This window comes from Cervus elaphus, chromosome 30 (assembly GCF_910594005.1).
Source record: "Cervus elaphus chromosome 30, mCerEla1.1, whole genome shotgun sequence".
Taxonomy (NCBI): domain Eukaryota; kingdom Metazoa; phylum Chordata; class Mammalia; order Artiodactyla; family Cervidae; genus Cervus; species Cervus elaphus.
Window position 1 is genome coordinate 71,359,036 of NC_057844.1, and position 20,809 is coordinate 71,379,844.

Genomic DNA, 20,809 nt, shown 5'->3' on the forward strand with positions numbered 1-20,809 from the left:
ACTAGGAGAGAAATTAAAAAGAAGGTAACAAAGAGGCTGGGAAATCTATTAATAGTGCCTGACCAAGGGTTTCTCATTTTCACATATAAAATGAGCACAACAAATTTGAATATTCATATCAGGGTGTAATCCCTGTATTCTATAAACTCTGATTGACAATCATCGAAAATAAGGAGTAGGAAATGGAGAAAGAATAATACTATGTATTCATTAAAAAGAATTAGATAACCATATGCACTGATATAATCTGAGATACGATATTAAGTGATAAAAAGAAAGAAAGAACAGCTATCATTTGTGTTTAGAAACAGGAAGACCGCATGTTCACAAGTTCTTCCTGATGCACAGAACATCTTAACAGAACAGTCAACACTGGTGCTGGGGCTCCACCTTGAAGGGGAGCTGTTTGATGACGGAGTGGAGAGTGATTTACTTTTCATTCATACATGGTAAAAAATTATTTTAAAAAGATTTAAATTTTACAGCATTAGATATGCCACGTGTTTTAAAATATCTTATTATAAATACATTTTAATTATTTAGAACAGTGGTCTCCAACCTTCTTGGAACCAGGGATCCTGTTTCTGGAAGACAGTTTTTCCACAGACAGGGCAAGAAAGAGGAGGGTCAGGTGTAAAGTGAGAGATGGGCAGCACAGCTGAAGCTTTGATCTTTTGCACACCACTCACCTCCTGCCGTGTGGCCCAGTCCCTAACAGCCCACGGCCCATGCCAACTGACCCAGGAGCTGGGGGCCCATACCAACTGACCCAGGAGTTGGGGACCCCTGATTTAGACTCTCCAAAGCTACTTAGAACTATGGGTATATTTCTTGTTATTGGCAGGCAAGCCTTCTGTCTATAGCATTTTAAAACATGATCCCACATTTATACTGTAATACATTTTGTATTCTCAAAGCTCTTAAGCATCTGCTCTCTCATCTGATTCCTGTAATAGGTGTGAAGAAGCCAGCCAGGCCGTCATCCCTGCTCTACACACAGGTGAGGACCTGAGGCTCAGAGACCTTGAGGGATCACAAGGCCACATGGATGCTAAGTGCCTCCTCCATTTATTCAAATGGGTCCAGGCTTCCAGAGCTCGGATATGAGGATTTTGTAGTTACACACTGGAAACAAAGAAACTTCAAAAAACTTCAACCAGATCTGCTTCTTCACAGAACAGAATAGATGACAGGCATTCATTCTTTGAGCTGAACTGTGTCCCCTCCAATTTTAGGTGTTGATGTTCTAAGTCCCCCAGTACCTCAGAATGTGACTGTTTGGAGACAGTGTCTTTAAAGAGACAATAAACCTAAAATGAAGTCATACAGGTGGGTCCTAATCTAACAGACTGGAGTTCTTATAAGAGACCAGGACACAGGTTCACACAGAGGGAAGAACATGTGAGACACAGAGAGAAGACAGCATCTCCAAGCCAAGGAGAGAGTCCTCAGAGGAAACCAACCCTACTGACATCTCGATCTCAGACTTCCAGCCTCCAGGGCTGTGAGGAAATAAGTTCCTGTTGTTTAAGTCGTCTGCTCTGTGGTCTTTGTATGGCAGCCCTAGCAAACTAATGCCCCCTTCAGCTTTATGTATCTAAAAGGTACTTTCTCTGCTATTTCATGGATCAGGGTCAATCAGGCAGTGATCAGTCCACCTGAACTATTTCTTCAAGAAAATGTGATGTGGAAGCACCTTCTCCCAGATGTTGGATTTTCTTTTCAGATGAATGAATCCTGCTCTATTAGAGTGAAAAGCTTGTGATTTTGACTAATCATCCTGGTGTTACAGCTCTGAAAAATGCAGTGATATCACATGCTTGGAAATTCAAAAAACTGATAATCGGAGAGTTTATCCTCTTAACAGGATGCAGAGTATGCAGAAATAATGTCAAGATGGGATGAAAATCAAGAACTGCATTTGTTTCTGTAGAGGTGACCCGAGCCAGTGCCAGGACTGAAATCTAAGAGTGAGGTTCTGTCACCCTGTGAACTTGAGTGACCGCCTCCACCTTGGCGACCACGTGAAAGGAGCAGTATTCTCAGACTCAACACAGAACACAGAAACTAGGCCTGCACTCAGCCTCCCCAGCGATTCCCCCTCTGTGCTTTCGGGACCAGTTCTGTCACCTTGGGTGAGCCCTGGACCAATCTCTTCATCCATGACTCGGGACAAAAAAGGGCAGTCACGAGGATTACGTGAAATCATACATGCAAGAACTGTGTAAAATAAATTATAAAAAACTACACAAATGTAACTTACCATTAATATTGTTAGAGTAGGTGCAGGATTACTAGACCAGGAATCACAAGATTTCTAATTCTATGACCTATGTCTGCTTCTGTACATATCATATGTGACACTTGATTTAAAACATATACTTAAAGAGCAGATTTCTAATTCTGTGTCTGCTGCAAACTGGCTTAACACCAGTTGTATACATGGGACCACATTCCTTCTAAGAGGACTTAGTTTCCTCACCTGTAAGATGAGGAGGTTGAACCCTGTTATCTTATCTGGACATATCTAAAATTCTGAGATCAATTTCTCATTACTCAATGTCTTGATCATGCATAAGGATGATATAGTTTTTAAATGAACACTTTGACACATAGGCGGGGACACCTCTCTTTGATGTGTAATGTGTAATTCTAAAGAACAAAAGGGTTTGTAAGGGTCATGACTGCTTTGTAACTAGGTTTTATGGGGAATCACAAATGATTATCAGGTCTCAGGAGGGAAACTCTGACTGGGAGACACTCTAGTAGATGATAGCACTCTGTGAACTTTTGGTACAAAAACTCAGAGCTCCATGTTCAGTTTCTCAACATTTGCATACAATACAGTGCTTACAAAAAGTTATCTCCTACCCTATGAACAGTGGAGGTACTGCTGTGCATTTCCTCATTTCTAAGGAGGATTGAGATGAAACAGTGACAGAGGGAATTTAGGCCATATTTTAGATAAGTCTTTCATACAGAAATACTCTTTTAGTTACTGGGGCATGTTTTCTTTAAGAGATATTTTAAATATTACATGAGTAATTTTATTCTACTTACAAGTGAGAGTCTGGGAAATGCAGAAACGGATGAAGAAGGTAAAATGCATCCATCATTTAATATCCAGAGAGAAATTTTCAATGGGGAAGCCTCACCACATACAGCTGGAAACCTCACCCCACCCCAAATCATGCATCTCAAGCAGCAAGAACACCACACCTTCCCTCCCTCCCTCTATCTTAGCATCAGTGTCAATCCCAACTTGTTCCAGCATGAATCACAGGTGGCTGCATGACAATGGCTAAGTCCTTCAAACTAGACTTCAGTTGTCACATCTGTACAAGGACTACCACCTCACCTTTGTTAGAAAGACAGCACGTGACTGAAAGTCACTCACCGAGTGCCTTCCTCACCATGTACATTGCTTATTGCTTTCACACACATCATCTTCAAGCCCCATTCAGAGGACAGTGTTAAGGTGTTGTGAATTCCTGATTCATCCTGATGACAACCTACCTTCTTCTAGAAGGCAAAGGGAGCATGGGTGGGGAGGGAGTAACTGGATAAAATTCTAAACAACAAAGAAGTAGGGATTGAGTGACAGTATCATGTAGGAGTTTTCTTACAGGTTAGAAACAGAAGCAACTTATATCTTCCCTGGTAAATCTTCCTAGACTCAAACTATCCCAAAATGTTTCTTTATTTTTTCCTAAAACTGAATTTTCGTGGATATTCATCGACAGCACTTGCATCACAAGTGTGCTGAGGACCAATCATAATGAAACATAAAGGGTCTGCAAAATGAGAGCATTCTGTGCTCTAAGGGAATCTGAACGTAGGTTCTAAGAATCCTATCTGAAATCTGTCTCTTAGGCATAGGTGTGCGTGTGCACAGAAGAGCACACTCATCCTACATCCACCCCCACCACTGCTGCAGATTCTCAGGAGACCTGCATTCAACATGCCACGTTTTAAGACCCAGTCATGAAGCTTAGTCTAAAGAGAGTCTAAAGAGGTTTATGATTGAAAAGGGCCCAGAGACCCCTGGTGGAGATTCTGAAGAGTGAACCTGGAGACACACTGAAATTACAATGCCCTGCAGCAAGCTCACTTGTTTTGCTCTTTCATCGATAGCAGCAGCCTCAGGTTCATCCAGTTGTTGCATCATCTTGGAAAGCTTGCTGTCTATATCTTGTAGGATTTCAGATAAGTCATCATCATCACTCAGTCTCTCAGAATCCAAAACCTGTCAATCACCAGAAAGAAACCCACTAGCACCAATGTTTCACAGTAACATATTGTCTGTGTGTGTGTGTGTGTGTGTGTGTGTGTGAAGTCATTTCAGTTGTGTCCGACTCTTAGAAACCCTATGGACTTAGAAACCCAGCCAGGCTCCTCCGTCCATGGGATTTTCCGGGCAAAAGAGTTCTGTAGTGGGGTGCCATTGCCTTCCCTGATATACACTTGAGTTCTGATCATTCTGATTCACAAATATGTTTATAAGACTAGAATAAATTGATAAGTAAAATCATTTTACCAACTCAAAACCTGGAAAGAAATTAAAAACAAGGTAACAAAGAGGCTGGGAAATCTACTATTAGTGCTTGACCTAGGATTTCTCATTTTCACATATAAAATGAGCACAACAAATTTGGATGTTAATATCAGGGTGTAATCCCTATATTATGTAAACTCTGATGGACAATCATCGAAAATAAGGAGTAGGAAATGGAGAGAGTATAATACTATGTAGTCACTAAAAAGAATGAGATAGCCATATGCACTGATATAATCTGAGATACAATATTAAGTGATAAAAAGAAAGAACAGCTATCATTTGTGTTTAGAAACAGGAAGACCGCATGTTCACAAGTTCTTTCTGATACACAAAACATCTCAACAGAACAGTCAACACTGGTGCTGGGGCTCCACCTTGAAGGGGAGCTGTTTGATGACGGAGTGGAGAGTGATTTACTTTTCATTCATACATGGTAAAAAATTATTTTAAAAAGATTTAAATTTTACAGCATTAGATATGCCACGTGTTTTAAAATATCTTATTATAAATACATTTTAATTATTTAGAACAGTGGTCTCCAACCTTCTTGGAACCAGGGATCCTGTTTCTGGAAGACAGTTTTTCCACAGACAGGGCAAGAAAGAGGAGGGTCAGGTGTAAAGTGAGAGATGGGCAGCACAGCTGAAGCTTTGATCTTTTGCACACCACTCACCTCCTGCCGTGTGGCCCAGTCCCTAACAGCCCACGGCCCATGCCAACTGACCCAGGAGCTGGGGGCCCATACCAACTGACCCAGGAGTTGGGGACCCCTGATTTAGACTCTCCAAAGCTACTTAGAACTATGGGTATATTTCTTGTTATTGGCAGGCAAGCCTTCTGTCTATAGCATTTTAAAACATGATCCCACATTTATACTGTAATACATTTTGTATTCTCAAAGCTCTTAAGCATCTGCTCTCTCATCTGATTCCTGTAATAGGTGTGAAGAAGCCAGCCAGGCCGTCATCCCTGCTCTACACACAGGTGAGGACCTGAGGCTCAGAGACCTTGAGGGATCACAAGGCCACATGGATGCTAAGTGCCTCCTCCATTTATTCAAATGGGTCCAGGCTTCCAGAGCTCGGATATGAGGATTTTGTAGTTACACACTGGAAACAAAGAAACTTCAAAAAACTTCAACCAGATCTGCTTCTTCACAGAACAGAATAGATGACAGGCATTCATTCTTTGAGCTGAACTGTGTCCCCTCCAATTTTAGGTGTTGATGTTCTAAGTCCCCCAGTACCTCAGAATGTGACTGTTTGGAGACAGTGTCTTTAAAGAGACAATAAACCTAAAATGAAGTCATACAGGTGGGTCCTAATCTAACAGACTGGAGTTCTTATAAGAGACCAGGACACAGGTTCACACAGAGGGAAGAACATGTGAGACACAGAGAGAAGACAGCATCTCCAAGCCAAGGAGAGAGTCCTCAGAGGAAACCAACCCTACTGACATCTCGATCTCAGACTTCCAGCCTCCAGGGCTGTGAGGAAATAAGTTCCTGTTGTTTAAGTCGTCTGCTCTGTGGTCTTTGTATGGCAGCCCTAGCAAACTAATGCCCCCTTCAGCTTTATGTATCTAAAAGGTACTTTCTCTGCTATTTCATGGATCAGGGTCAATCAGACAGTGATCAGTCCACCTGAACTATTTCTTCAAGAAAATGTGATGTGGAAGCACCTTCTCCCAGATGTTGGATTTTCTTTTCAGATGAATGAATCCTGCTCTATTAGAGTGAAAAGCTTGTGATTTTGACTAATCATCCTGGTGTTACAGCTCTGAAAAATGCAGTGATATCACATGCTTGGAAATTCAAAAAACTGATAATCGGAGAGTTTATCCTCTTAACAGGATGCAGAGTATGCAGAAATAATGTCAAGATGGGATGAAAATCAAGAACTGCATTTGTTTCTGTAGAGGTGACCCGAGCCAGTGCCAGGACTGAAATCTAAGAGTGAGGTTCTGTCACCCTGTGAACTTGAGTGACCGCCTCCACCTTGGCGACCACGTGAAAGGAGCAGTATTCTCAGACTCAACACAGAACACAGAAACTAGGCCTGCACTCAGCCTCCCCAGCGATTCCCCCTCTGTGCTTTCGGGACCAGTTCTGTCACCTTGGGTGAGCCCTGGACCAATCTCTTCATCCATGACTCGGGACAAAAAAGGGCAGTCACGAGGATTACGTGAAATCATACATGCAAGAACTGTGTAAAATAAATTATAAAAAACTACACAAATGTAACTTACCATTAATATTGTTAGAGTAGGTGCAGGATTACTAGACCAGGAATCACAAGATTTCTAATTCTATGACCTATGTCTGCTTCTGTACATATCATATGTGACACTTGATTTAAAACATATACTTAAAGAGCAGATTTCTAATTCTGTGTCTGCTGCAAACTGGCTTAACACCAGTTGTATACATGGGACCACATTCCTTCTAAGAGGACTTAGTTTCCTCACCTGTAAGATGAGGAGGTTGAACCCTGTTATCTTATCTGGACATATCTAAAATTCTGAGATCAATTTCTCATTACTCAATGTCTTGATCATGCATAAGGATGATATAGTTTTTAAATGAACACTTTGACACATAGGCGGGGACACCTCTCTTTGATGTGTAATGTGTAATTCTAAAGAACAAAAGGGTTTGTAAGGGTCATGACTGCTTTGTAACTAGGTTTTATGGGGAATCACAAATGATTATCAGGTCTCAGGAGGGAAACTCTGACTGGGAGACACTCTAGTAGATGATAGCACTCTGTGAACTTTTGGTACAAAAACTCAGAGCTCCATGTTCAGTTTCTCAACATTTGCATACAATACAGTGCTTACAAAAAGTTATCTCCTACCCTATGAACAGTGGAGGTACTGCTGTGCATTTCCTCATTTCTAAGGAGGATTGAGATGAAACAGTGACAGAGGGAATTTAGGCCATATTTTAGATAAGTCTTTCATACAGAAATACTCTTTTAGTTACTGGGGCATGTTTTCTTTAAGAGATATTTTAAATATTACATGAGTAATTTTATTCTACTTACAAGTGAGAGTCTGGGAAATGCAGAAACGGATGAAGAAGGTAAAATGCATCCATCATTTAATATCCAGAGAGAAATTTTCAATGGGGAAGCCTCACCACATACAGCTGGAAACCTCACCCCACCCCAAATCATGCATCTCAAGCAGCAAGAACACCACACCTTCCCTCCCTCCCTCTATCTTAGCATCAGTGTCAATCCCAACTTGTTCCAGCATGAATCACAGGTGGCTGCATGACAATGGCTAAGTCCTTCAAACTAGACTTCAGTTGTCACATCTGTACAAGGACTACCACCTCACCTTTGTTAGAAAGACAGCACGTGACTGAAAGTCACTCACCGAGTGCCTTCCTCACCATGTACATTGCTTATTGCTTTCACACACATCATCTTCAAGCCCCATTCAGAGGACAGTGTTAAGGTGTTGTGAATTCCTGATTCATCCTGATGACAACCTACCTTCTTCTAGAAGGCAAAGGGAGCATGGGTGGGGAGGGAGTAACTGGATAAAATTCTAAACAACAAAGAAGTAGGGATTGAGTGACAGTATCATGTAGGAGTTTTCTTACAGGTTAGAAACAGAAGCAACTTATATCTTCCCTGGTAAATCTTCCTAGACTCAAACTATCCCAAAATGTTTCTTTATTTTTTCCTAAAACTGAATTTTCGTGGATATTCATCGACAGCACTTGCATCACAAGTGTGCTGAGGATCAATCATAATGAAACATAAAGGGTCTGCAAAATGAGAGCATTCTGTGCTCTAAGGGAATCTGAATGTAGGGTCCAAGAGTTATATCCGAAATCTGTCTCAGGCACAGTTGTGCATGTGTGCAGAAGTGCACACTCATCCTATATCCACCCCCACCACTGCTGCAGATTCTCAGGACACCTGCATTCAACCTGCCACGTGTTAAGACTGAGTCATGATGCTTAGTCTCTGGCGGTTTATGATTGAAAAGGACATAGAGAACCCTGGTGGAGATTCTGAAGAGTGAACCTGGAGACAAACTGCAAGTACAATGCCCTCCAGCAGGCTCACCTGTTTTGCTCTTTCAATGAGAACAGCAGCCTCAGCTTCACCCAGTTGTTGCACCATCTTGAAAAACAGGCTGTTTGCATCTTGTAGCAACTCATATGGTTCATCATCATCATTCACTCTCCCTGAATCCAAAACCTGTCAGTCACCAGAAAGAAACCCATTAGCACCAATGTTTCACAGTAACCTATTATGTGTGTGTGTGTGTTTAGTCATTTCAGTCATGTCTGACTCTTGGAAACCCTATGGACTGTAGCCCGCCAGTCTCTTCTGTCCATGGGATTCTCCAGGCGAGAATACTGAGTGGATTGCCATTTCCTTCTCCAAGGGATCTCTCTGACCCAGGGATTGAACCCATGTTTCTTATGAGTCTCCTACTTTGGCAGGTGGGTTCTTTACCCAGGGCACCAAATGTTTCACAGTGACATTGTAACTGGGACAGTATTTCAGAAACGGGCAGGACAGGGAGAATAGGGAGAATCTATTTGGGTAGAGGACTGGCTGGTGTTTAAATGGTTTGATTCCCCTGTTTTATAGGCAGACAAAGGCCTAACCTGATCTTTTATTATTATAAGGCTATAGGAAAGGAAGAAAATGGAAGTTTTATAGTATGATTACTGGCACTCAGCAGTCTGTAGCATCTTATATTCTGCCCAGGGCATTTGGGGTTGTTATCATTAGTTAGTGCTTTTAGCTCTCAGACTCTGAGCTCTGAGGGATATTTATACAAATACATAGAGCTGGCAAATACCTTGATTCAAGAAAATAGAAGTCAATTTATCTAAAAAAGTAGGTTGATGTCATACCAGACGGCAGTGACCCGACGGCAAATTGGCAAGTTGGTTTGACAGAATCTGAGAAATATTTGGGAAAAATAAAGAAGATGCTTGTGGCATTTCTTTAGGGTTCTGGATTACTGTCAGCTACCAACAGGGGCAGAATCCTTTATCTGAAAGGTTAAGATGTTTCTTGAAGTTGGCAGTGGTTGTAGTTTATTATTCTGAGAGTGAAAGGCTGGCAAAAGGAGCTGCTACACAGCAGCTTTAGTGGAATTGCTCTGCACAAAACAAAACAAAAACAAAAACATAAAAAACCTCTAGAAATCCAATTTTCTCCTTGGATCAAAGAAGCAATTAATAAATTGAGCTTGTAATTCTAGTGATCATAGACCACACAGCACATGGAGGCAGCTCAATCTGAACTGCCTAGGACCTGAACCTGTTTTCACAAATTATCTTTCTCTGCTCCTTTTTCTTTCTTTCTTAAGCTGCCTTCCTTTCACCCCTTTTATTGCTCATTAATAGGTTTGCTGGGTTTTCTGGGTAGCTCAGCTGGTAAGAATCCACCAGCAATGCAGGAGACCCTGATTCTATTCCTGGGTGGGAAAGTTCCCCTGGAGAAAGGATAGGTTACCCACTCCAGTGTTCTTGGGCTTCCCTGGTGGCTCAGACAATAAAGAATCTGCCTGCAATGCGGGAGACCTGGGTTCGATCCCTGGGTTGGGAGGATCCTCTGGAAGAGGGCATGGCAATCCACTCCAGTATTCTTACCTGGAGAATCTCCATGGACAGAGAAGCCTGACCAACTACAGGCCATGGGGTCACAGAGAGTCAGACATGACTGAGCAACTAAACTCAATAGATCTGTGGTTACTAACTAAGCACAATAGGTCTGCTAATTTGAAATTGAACAAGAGAGGAAGGGGCTCTTAACTCTCCCTTTCTACTTATTAGTGGCTTTGGTTAATGATTTTGTTTGGGGGGGAGGGAGTATCAAAATCAATTTTCTCAAATGATATAACTATAAAAAACTATTCTGATGTTAAGTAGTAAGTTGTTCTTCATTTAAAGTAAATGTATCTTAAGACAGTATGCTGAAACTCTAAACAAGACACAGGTTGTTTTTCCACATCTAGGTATTACAGTTATTTCCATTCTTTGTATTTAATTAGAAATATTTATTAAGTCTCATAAAGTCCATTTTCCTGTAATCTTTTGCTCACTTCTATGGATCATTTCTAAGGGCAATCCTCTCAAAAAAGCCCGAGTAACAGAATCTGTCACATCTACATAATAATTTATATCTTCTGTAACATGGCCAATTCAGATGCTCTGAATGTATAATTTTACTTAAGTATAACATGTTGGAACATAAGTACTCATTCTGATGTCAAGGAAGAAAAAGTACAATTTTAAAACATAGGTCTCCAAACACCTATTGTCAATGAATCTATGAAAGCATAGTCAAGAATATACAATGAAAAAGACAGTCTCTTTGGCAAATACTACTGGGAAAGCAGGACACCAACATAGAAATAAATGAAATTAGAACACACATTTTTTTTTTGTATATGTACAATCATAAAGAATAATCCATAAACAAACTCAAAATGGTTTAAAGACCTAATATAAGACTGGATATTATAAAACTAGAGGAAAACACATGCAGAACACTCTTTGACATGAATCACAACAATATTTTCTTAGATCAGTCTCCCAAAGCAAAAGAAAAAAAGCAAAAGTAAACAAATGGGACCTGCTGCTAAGTTGCTTCAGTCATGTCCGACTCTGTACGACCCCATAGACGGCAGCCCACCAGGCTCCCCCATCCCTGGCATTCTCCAGGCAAGAACACTGGAGTGGGTTGCCATTTCCTTGTCCAGTGCATGAAAGTGAAAAGTGAAAGTAAAGTCACTCAGTCGTATCCGATTCTTAGCGACCTCATGGACTGCAGCCTACCAGGCTCCTCTGTCCATGGGATTTCTAGGCAAGAGTACTGGAGTGGGGTGCCATTGCCTTCTCCAAAATGGGACCTAATCAAACTCAAAAGCTTTTGAACAGCAAAGAATACCACCAACAAAATTAAAAGACAACACCTAATGAGAGGGATAAAATATTTACAAATGATGCAACCAACAAGAGTTTAATATCTAAAATATACAAGCAACTCACATAACTCAATATTAAAAAACCAATCAAAAAATGGAAAGAAGACTTAAATAGACATTTCTCCAAAGAAAACATATAGAAGACCAACAAGCACATGAAAAGATGCTCCACATCACTAATTATCAGAGAAATGTTAATCAAAATCATAATTTGGTATCACTCACATGGGTCAGAATGGCCATTATTAAAGAGCCTACAAATAACAAATGCTGGAGAGGGTGTGGACAAAAGGATACACCTCCTACACTATTGGTGGGAATATAACTTGATGCAGCCATGATGGAAAACAGTCTGGAAATTTCTTAAAAATAGAGCTACCATATGATCTAACAATCTCAGTACTGGGCATGTATCTAGAAAGACAAAAACCCTAATTCAAAAAGATGCATACACAACATTCATAGCAGCAATACTTAAAATAGCCAAAATATGGAAACAACCTAAGTGCCCATCAACAGATGATTGGTTTAAGAAAACATGAACACACACACACACACACACACACTTATGCAACATGGCATATTACTCAGACCATAATAAATGGTGAAATATTGCCATTTGTACTAACATGGGTGAACCCAGAGAATATCATACTAAGTGAAGAGAAAGACAAATATGATATCATTTATATGTGGAACCTAAAAAATAATACAAGCAAACTTACATATAAAACAGAAATAAACTCAGACACAGAAAATAGGCCCACAGTTACCAAAGAAGAAAAGAGAGGGCATATAAATTAGGACTATGGGATCAACAGATACAGACTACCATAAATGAAACAGATAAGCAAAATAGACATAATGTATAACACAGGGAATTATATCCAATAACCTGTAATTATCTATAATGGAAACTATTCTGAAAAAATATATACATATTTAGGTGAATCAATTTGTTATACATCTGAAACTAACAAAATATTGTAAACCAACTATATTCATGCTTACAAACAGGAGTAACACATAGCCAAAACACATTTGAGGAAGACTTAAGTAAATTTTCATTACTTTCTGAATTCATTCTGCAAACATTTATTGCACATTTAAGTGCACTGATGGTACTTTCTTAGATGCTGTGGAAGATGACATCACACGTAAGCCACAGACTCTGCCTCTAGGGAGGCTGTACTGAGAGGAGAGAGAGAGAAGAAAATTTCAAGTGTCTATCATGCAGGGAAAAAGGCACAACAAGAAGGATTTAGTAACAGAAGAGATGACTTCTGGTTAGAGGTTCTGAGGATGAGCTTCGAGGAGAGAGGGCAATGAACTAGGCCTTGAAGAAAGGACAGGCATGAACATTGCAGAAACAGGGGCGGGTGGGTGGACAGTGGTCATTCCAGACACATGGACTATCATAGGCCAAGTGGACAGGAGATGAGCCTGGCAGCTCCTTAAGTGCAGGGTTATGTAGTTTTCCTTGTTCACTGTTGCATGTCAGGACCCTGGCATTGTACATGATAAGTCACAGGCACATAGTACATGCCAGTTGAAAGTTCAATACAAATGAACCTAAATTCAGGGCGTGACTGGGTGAGCACCCAATGGTGTGGTTTTTCAAGACTACAGGGTGAGATCAAGGGGAGGATGAGTCCAGCTGGCATGGGAACAGCTAAGGTGGGGGATACAGGGATGACAGGATGAGGGATGTGGACCTGGGGGACCATATGCCTCAGGTGGATGGCTGTGGACAAGAGGGAGAGAGGGGAAATGGGGGAGGGTCAAACCAGGGTTGAGGATGAAGGCTTCAAACTCGTTTATGTCAAATACTGGAAAAGAGAAAAAATAAAAGAGATAGTCAGAGAGGAGGGGGAGTTGAGAGGAGCAGGAGTGCAGTGCAGCCACAGATATTCCAGGGAGCTGTCCTACACATAAAGATTAAATGGAGCCACTGCAAGATAGTCCAATTAGTTTTCATTGGCAGGATGCCATCACTGATAATGGAGTGGCTGCAGGGAAAGGTGGGGGCAGGAGAGGCTGGAAGAAAAGCCTAGTAAGAAAAGATGCCAGAAGCAGTTTTCAATATGATGACAAACATTAAAGGGCAATCCCATTTGGGACAAATAGAGCGGGGAGGTGAAGATCTGAGTATTAGACCTCTGATTTTGGCTGCCAGGTGACACAGGGACAGTTGTCCAACTTGGAAGTTGGGTCCCTAATAAAATGGATTCTTGTGATTTTCTCAGAGACTGGACATTCAGAATTTTTTCTTAGGTCTTGAAATAATAAGTCATTTTTTCTTACACATGGAATGATGAATGCTGGGTGATGGTCACCTCCATAATTGCTCTCCCAAATCTGCTGCTTTAGCAAGTAAATACCCCATTCATATGCATGTAAGCACCTCCTTCATAAAGTACTTCTTCTCCCTTATTGTGCTTTCTATTCAGTTCATTTCCAAGGTAAACCATTCAATATCACAGTAATCCAAGTCTATGCCCCAACCAGTAATGCTGAAGAAGATGAAGTTGAACGGGCCTATGAAGACCTACAAGACCTTTTAGAACTAACACCCAAAAAAGATGTCCTTTTCATTATAGGGGACTAGAATGCAAAAGTAGGAAGTCAAGAAATACCTGGAGTAATAGGCAAATTTGGCCATGGAGTACAGAATGAAACAAGGCAAAGGCTAATAGAGTCTTGCCAAGAGAACACACTGGTCATAGCAAACATCCTCTTCCAACAACACAAACTACTCTACACATGGACATCACCAGATGCTCAATACTGAAATCAGATTGATTATATTCTTTGCAGCCAAAGATGGAGAAGCTCTATACAGTCAGCATAAATAAGACAGGGAGCTGACTGTGGCTCAGGTCAGAAACTCCTTATTGCCAAATTCAGACTTAAATTGAAGAAAGTACGGAAAATCACTAGACCATTCAAGTATGACCTAAACCAAATCTCTTATGATTATACAGTGGAAGTGAAAAATAGATTCAAGGGACTAGATATGATAGACAAAGTACCTGAAGAACTATGGACGAGGTTCATAACATTGTACAAAGGACAGAGATCAAGCCATCCCCAAGAAAAAGAAATTCAAAAAAGGAAAACACCTGTCTGAGGAGGGCTTACAAATAGCTGAGAAAAGAAGAGAAGCAAAAATCAAAGGAGAAAAGGAAAGATATACCCATTTGAATGCAGATTTCCAAAGAATAGCAAGGAGAGATAAGAAAGCCTTCCTCCATGATTAGTGCAAAGAAATAGAGGAAAACAACAGAATGGGAAAGACTAGAGATTTCTTCAAGAAAATTAGAGATACCAAGGGAATATTTCATGAAAAGATGGGCACAATAAAGGACAGAAATGGTATGGACCTAATGGAAGCAGAAGATATTAAGAAGAGGTGGCAAGAATACACAGAAGAACTATACAAAAAAGATCTTCATGACCCAGATAACCACAATGGTGTGATCATTCACCTAGAGCCATACATCCCAGAATGTGGTCAAGTGGGCCTTAGGAAGCATCGCTATGAACAAAGCTAGTGGAGGTGATGGAATTACAGTTGAGCTATTTCAAATTCTAAAAGATGATGCTATGGAAGTGCTGCACTCAATATGTCAGCAAATTTGGAAAACTCAGCAGTGGCCATAGGACTGGAAAAGGTCAATTTTCATTCAAATCCCAACAAAAGACAATGCCAAAGAATGTTCAAACTACCACACAATTGCACTCATCTCACACTCTAGTAAAGCAGTGCTTAAAATTTCCCAAGCCAGGCTTCAACAGTACTTGAACTGTGAACTTCCAGATGATAAAGCTTGATTTAGAAAGCTGGAGGAACCAGAGATCAAATTGCCAACATCTGCTGGATCATTGAAAAAGCAAGAGAGTTCCAAAAAAACATTTATTTCTGCTTTATTGACTATGCCAAAGGCTTTGACTGTGTGGATTACAATAAACTGTGGAAAATTCTTGAAGAGATGGGAATACCAGACCACCTTACCTGCCTCTTGAGAAATCTCTATGCAGGTCAGGAAGCAACAGTGAGAACTGGACATGGAACAACAGACTGGTTCCAAATAGGGAAAGGAGTACGTCAAGGCTGTATATTGTCACCCTGATTATTTAAGTTATATGCAGAGTACATCATGAGAAATGTTGGGCAGAATGAAGCTCAATCTGGAATCAAGAATTCCAGGGGAAATATCAATAACCTCAAATATGCAGATGATACCACCATTATGGCAGAAAGCAAAGAGGAACTAAAGAGCCTCTTGATGAAAGTGAAAGAGGAGAGTGAAAAAATTGGCCTAAAACTCAACATTCAGAAAACTAAGATCATAGCACCTGGTCCCATCACTTCATGGCAAATAGATGGGAAAGGACTGGAAACAGTGACTGACTTTATTTTCTTGGGCTCCCAAATCACTGCAGATGGTGAGTGCAGCCATGAAATTAAAAGACACTTACTCCTTGGAAGAAAAGTTATGACCAACCTAGATAGCATATTAAAAAGCAGAGACATTACTTTGCAAACAAAGTTCCGTCGAGTCAAAGGCAAGGTTTTTCCAGTAGTCATGTATGGACATGAGAGTTGGACTATAAAGAAAGCTGAGCACTGAAGAATTGATGCTTTTGAACTGTGGTGTTGGAGAAAACTCTTGAGAGTCCCTTGGCCTGCAAGGAGATCCAACCAGTCCATCCTAAAGGAAATCAGTCCTGAATATTCATTGGAGGGACTGATGTTGAAGCAGAAACTCTAATACTTTGGCCACCTTATGTGAAGAATTGACATTTGAAAAGACCCTGATACTGGGAAAGGTTGAAGATGGGAGGAGAAGAGGATGACAGAGGATGAGATGGTTGGATGACATCACCGACTCAATGGACATGAGTTTGAGTAAACTCCAGGAGGTGGTGATGGACAGGGAGACCTGGCGTGCTGCATTCCATGGGGTTGCAAAGAGTCTGACATGACTGAGCGACTGAACTGAACTGAACTGAACTTCCATATTAGTTATCATTCCTCTAAAAACTTGAATGAAAGTTCTTGGCATTTTTTTGAAGATTTCTCTTTTGAAATATTCTAAGTGTATCCATGTATGCTTATGAAATAAAAATTCCAGGAAAGTAAAATACAGAATTTAACTAAAACTCTAGTTAGGTTTGAGCTGTTTTTGTGTTTTTCAAGTGGGTATATTACAGCAGTTTCTGGGTTTGAGTTCCCTAAGAAAAATACTTAGCAGAGATTTGAGCGGAGGAAAAGAGGTGAAGAATATACATAAAATTGTTTTCAAATACAAGAGGTGGAATTCAAGATTCCTGGTCCTGGTTTTTATCCTTTACCATTCATTTCCCAAGAATAACTGCAGACAATGAAAATGTTGAACACAGACAGCAACACTGTTAGAGCAAGCACAGATTTTCATATGCCTCCTTTGCTCTTGCTTCTAGGGAGAATGCAGGTGATATAAAGAATGGAGTGTGCAGAGATGGGAGGGAACATCTGTGCTCTTGGCTGAGGAGAAAACAGGTCACAAGCACCCAGTGAATCCTAAAAACTACAGGAAGAACCCATCTTATAAGGCAGAGACAGTGGTGACTATTAGGAGAAAGAGGATTTCTAATTTATCTGTCTTGCTCCACTGTTTTGGAGACAATAAGGAAGATTAAATCAGCTGTCCTTATGACTCCATTGTGTTTAATAAACTTAAAATTGAGAAAACATCTTCATAAAATAGAGTTCTGAAACATTAATGGTACTTAATGAACCAAAGTTGGGTAAATCCCTTTGAAGAGTCAACACAAAAACAAAGCTATTAACCAAGCCAGTTGTTTCCCAGCAAGTCTTTTGCTTAATTTACTTCGAGTAAATAAAACCATTTCAAACAGCTGAGATAAGAAGAGAGCCTAAAGGCAAAGGAGAAAAGGAAAGATATACCCATCTGAATTCAGAGTTCCAAAGAATAGCAAGGAGATATAAGAAAGCCTTCCTTGGTGATCAATACAAAGAAATAGAGGAAAACAATAGAATGGGAAAGACTAGAGTTCTCTTCAATAAAATTAGAGATACCAAGGGAACATTTCATACAAAGATGGGCACAATAAAGGATAGAAATGGTATGGACCTAAAAGAAGCAGAAGATATTAAGAAGAGGTGGCAAGAATACACAGAAGAACTGTACAAAAAGGATCTTCATGACTCAGATGATCATGATGGTGTGATCACTCACCTAGAGCCAGACATCCTGGAGTGCAAAGTCAAGTGGGCCTTACGAAGCATCACTATGAACAAAGCTAGTGCAGGTGATGGAATTCCAAATCCTAAAAGATTTGCAAAAAATCCTATTTCAAATCCTAAAAGATGATGCTTTGAAAGTGCTACACTCAATATGCCAGCAAATTTGGAAAACTCAGCAGTAGCCACAGGACTGAAAAAGGTCATTTTTCATTTCAATCCCAAAGAATGTTCAAACTACCACACATGCACATATTTCACATACTAGCAAACTAAAACTCAAATCCTTCAAGCTAGGCTTCAATAGGATATGAATCAAGAACTTTCAAATGTCAAGCTGGACTTAGAAAAGGCAGAGGAACCAGAGATCAAATTGCCAACATCCTTTGGATCATAGAAAAAGCAAGAGAATTCCAGAAAAATATCACCTTCTGCTTCAAGGACTATGCTAAAGCCTTTGACCGTGTGGATCACAAAAAACTGGAAAATTCTTCAAGAAATGGGAATACCAGACATCCTTACCTGCCTCCTGAGAAACCTGTATGCAGGAGAAGAGTCAATAGTTAGAACTAGATATGAAACAACAGACTGGTTCCAAATTGGGAAAGAAGTACGTCAAAGCTGTATATTGTCACCTTGCTTATTTAACTTCTATGCCAAGTACATCATGTGAAATGCCAGGCTGGATGAAGCACAAGCTGTCATCAAGATTGCTGGGAGAAATATTAAAAACTTCAGATATTCAGATAGCACCACCTGTATGGCAGAAAGCAAAGAGGAACTCAACAGCCTCTTGATGAAAGCAAAAGAGGAGCATGAAATAGCTAGCTTAAAACTCAACATTCGGATCGGGATGGGGAATATGTGTAAATCTATAGCTGATTCATATCAATGTATGACAAAACCCACTGGAAAAAAAAATAAATAAAGGGGGGAAAAAAAAAGAAATGAAAGAAAAAAAAAAAAACTCAACATTCGAAAACTAAGATCATGGCATCTGGTTCTATCACTTCATGGCAAATAGATGGGGAAACAATGGAAACAATGACAGATTTTATTTTCTTGGGCTCCAAAATCACTGTAGAGGATAACTGCAGCCTTAAAATTAAAAGACGTTTACTCTTTGGAAGAAAAGCTGTGACAAACCTAGACATCATATTAAAAAGCAGAGACATCACTTCACTGACAAAGATCCATATAGTCAAAGGTATGGTTTCTCCAGTAGTGACGAATGGATGTGAGAGTTGGACCATAAAGAAGGCTGAGTGCTGAAGAACTGATGCTTTCGAACTGCAGTATTAGAGAAGACTCCTGAGAGTTCCTTGGACTGCAAGGAGATCTAACTGGTCAATACTAAAGGAAATCAACCCTGAATATTCACTGAAGGACTGATGCTGAAGCTCCAATATTTTGGCCACCTGAAATGAAGAGCCGACTCATTAGAAATGATCCTGATGTTGGGAAAGACTGAGGGAAGGAGGATCAGGGGACGACACAGGACAAGATGGTTGGATGACATCACTGACTCAATAGACAAGAGTTTGAGCAAACTCTAGGAGATGGTGAAGGACAGGAAAGCCTGGTGTGCTGCAGTACATTGGGTTGCCAGGAGTCAGACATGACTGAGCAACTGAACAATAACAAAACAAAACCATGCCTTTCTGTCTTTGTGCAAGTACATTCACCGGTGCAACAAAATGAACTTGTTATAAGAAATGGCAACCCACTCCAGTATTCTTGCCTGGAGAATCCTCATGGCCAGACAAGCCTGGCAGGTTATAGTCCATGGGGTGGCACAAAAGTCAGACACAACTTAGCAACTAAATAACAACACCTTCAGCACCTATAACCACAGGACTTCATGGTGACAACCCTGTCAGTTATGCCCTTCATTAGCATCTGTCACTTCCCCAGCCCCTCCCTCAGGCTGGGTGCCTGTCCTCTGGAGCATCAGGTTTTGCAGCAGGTTGACTTGTCTCATGTCCACATTAAAGCTTTCAGAACAGACAGTCACCTGCTTTCCAGAAAGGAAAGAGGTACAGGGATCCCTTAGAGATATTGGGGGTTCAGTTCCAGAACACTGGAATGTAGTGAATATCACAATAAAGTCAGTTATACAAAATTTCTGGTTTCCCAGGGTGTATAAAAGTTATGTTTAGACTATACTTAGCCTAGCAAGTGTGCAGTAGCATTATGCCTGAGAAAGCCATGTACAGACCTTAATTAAAAAAAATAATTTATTCCTCATGGGTGTACCTATGGGTGATTCTTATTGATATATGACAGAAAACAACAAAATTCTATAAAGCAATTATCTTTCAATTAAAGATTAATTAAAATAATAATAATAATTTATTGCTAAAAAACACTAACCATCATCATAGACTTCAGCAAGTAACACTGAAGATCACTGTTCACAGATCACCATAACAAATGTAATGATATTGGAAAAAATTGACATACTGTGAGAATTACCAAAAGGTGACACAGACACGAAGTGAGCAAATGCTGTTGGAAAAATGGTACCTACAGACTTTCTCAACTTGCTGACAAACCTTTAATTTGTAAAAAAAAAAAAAAAAGTCACTATCTGGGAACTTCAATAAAACAAGGTATGCCTGTATTTCTAAAGCAAGCAATAAAGAAACTGATTCAAAAATCAAAGGTTGAAAAAGAACATTATTTGTTATTTGTGATGATTTGAGGAATTGAAAACCAAACGGTAATCAGAAGCTCTAGAACAAAATATAAGGCTTACACCTAGGGTGGATGGACCTCAATCAGGGAGCCCTACACTGAAGGTCTCCCAACACAGGAGTGGGAAGGGCAGCTGCACAGTGAAGGACAAGGTCATCACGGAAAACAAGTCCAGTCATTGCAAAGGTGAGAGGCTCCAAAAAGAACCCTGACATTTCTCTTCTCTCTCTGCGTTCCCCGTTCACCCAGATGCACAGTCTCCAAAGCCAAACACCATCATCGACTCTTCTCTCTCCCCTCAGGTCCCACATTCAATTCATCACTTGGATCCTCTTCCT

At 40.3% G+C, this 20,809-nt stretch overlaps 1 protein-coding gene across 6 annotated transcripts in view; it reads right to left on the bottom strand.

The window, feature by feature from the left end:
• Nucleotides 1-20,809, bottom strand: part of LOC122686751 (ATP-binding cassette sub-family C member 4-like) — a 2,082,459-nt gene that overhangs the window by 1,322,689 nt on the left and 738,961 nt on the right. For 2 of the 6 annotated variants that reach the window (XM_043891988.1, XM_043891993.1), the window contains one exon: nt 8,641-8,775. The exons of the other annotated variants lie outside the window; for them this stretch is intronic. In XM_043891988.1, the coding sequence (XP_043747923.1) occupies nt 8,641-8,775 (135 nt within the window). The remainder of the gene's footprint in view (nt 1-8,640; nt 8,776-20,809) is intronic. 6 annotated transcript variants of the gene reach the window in all.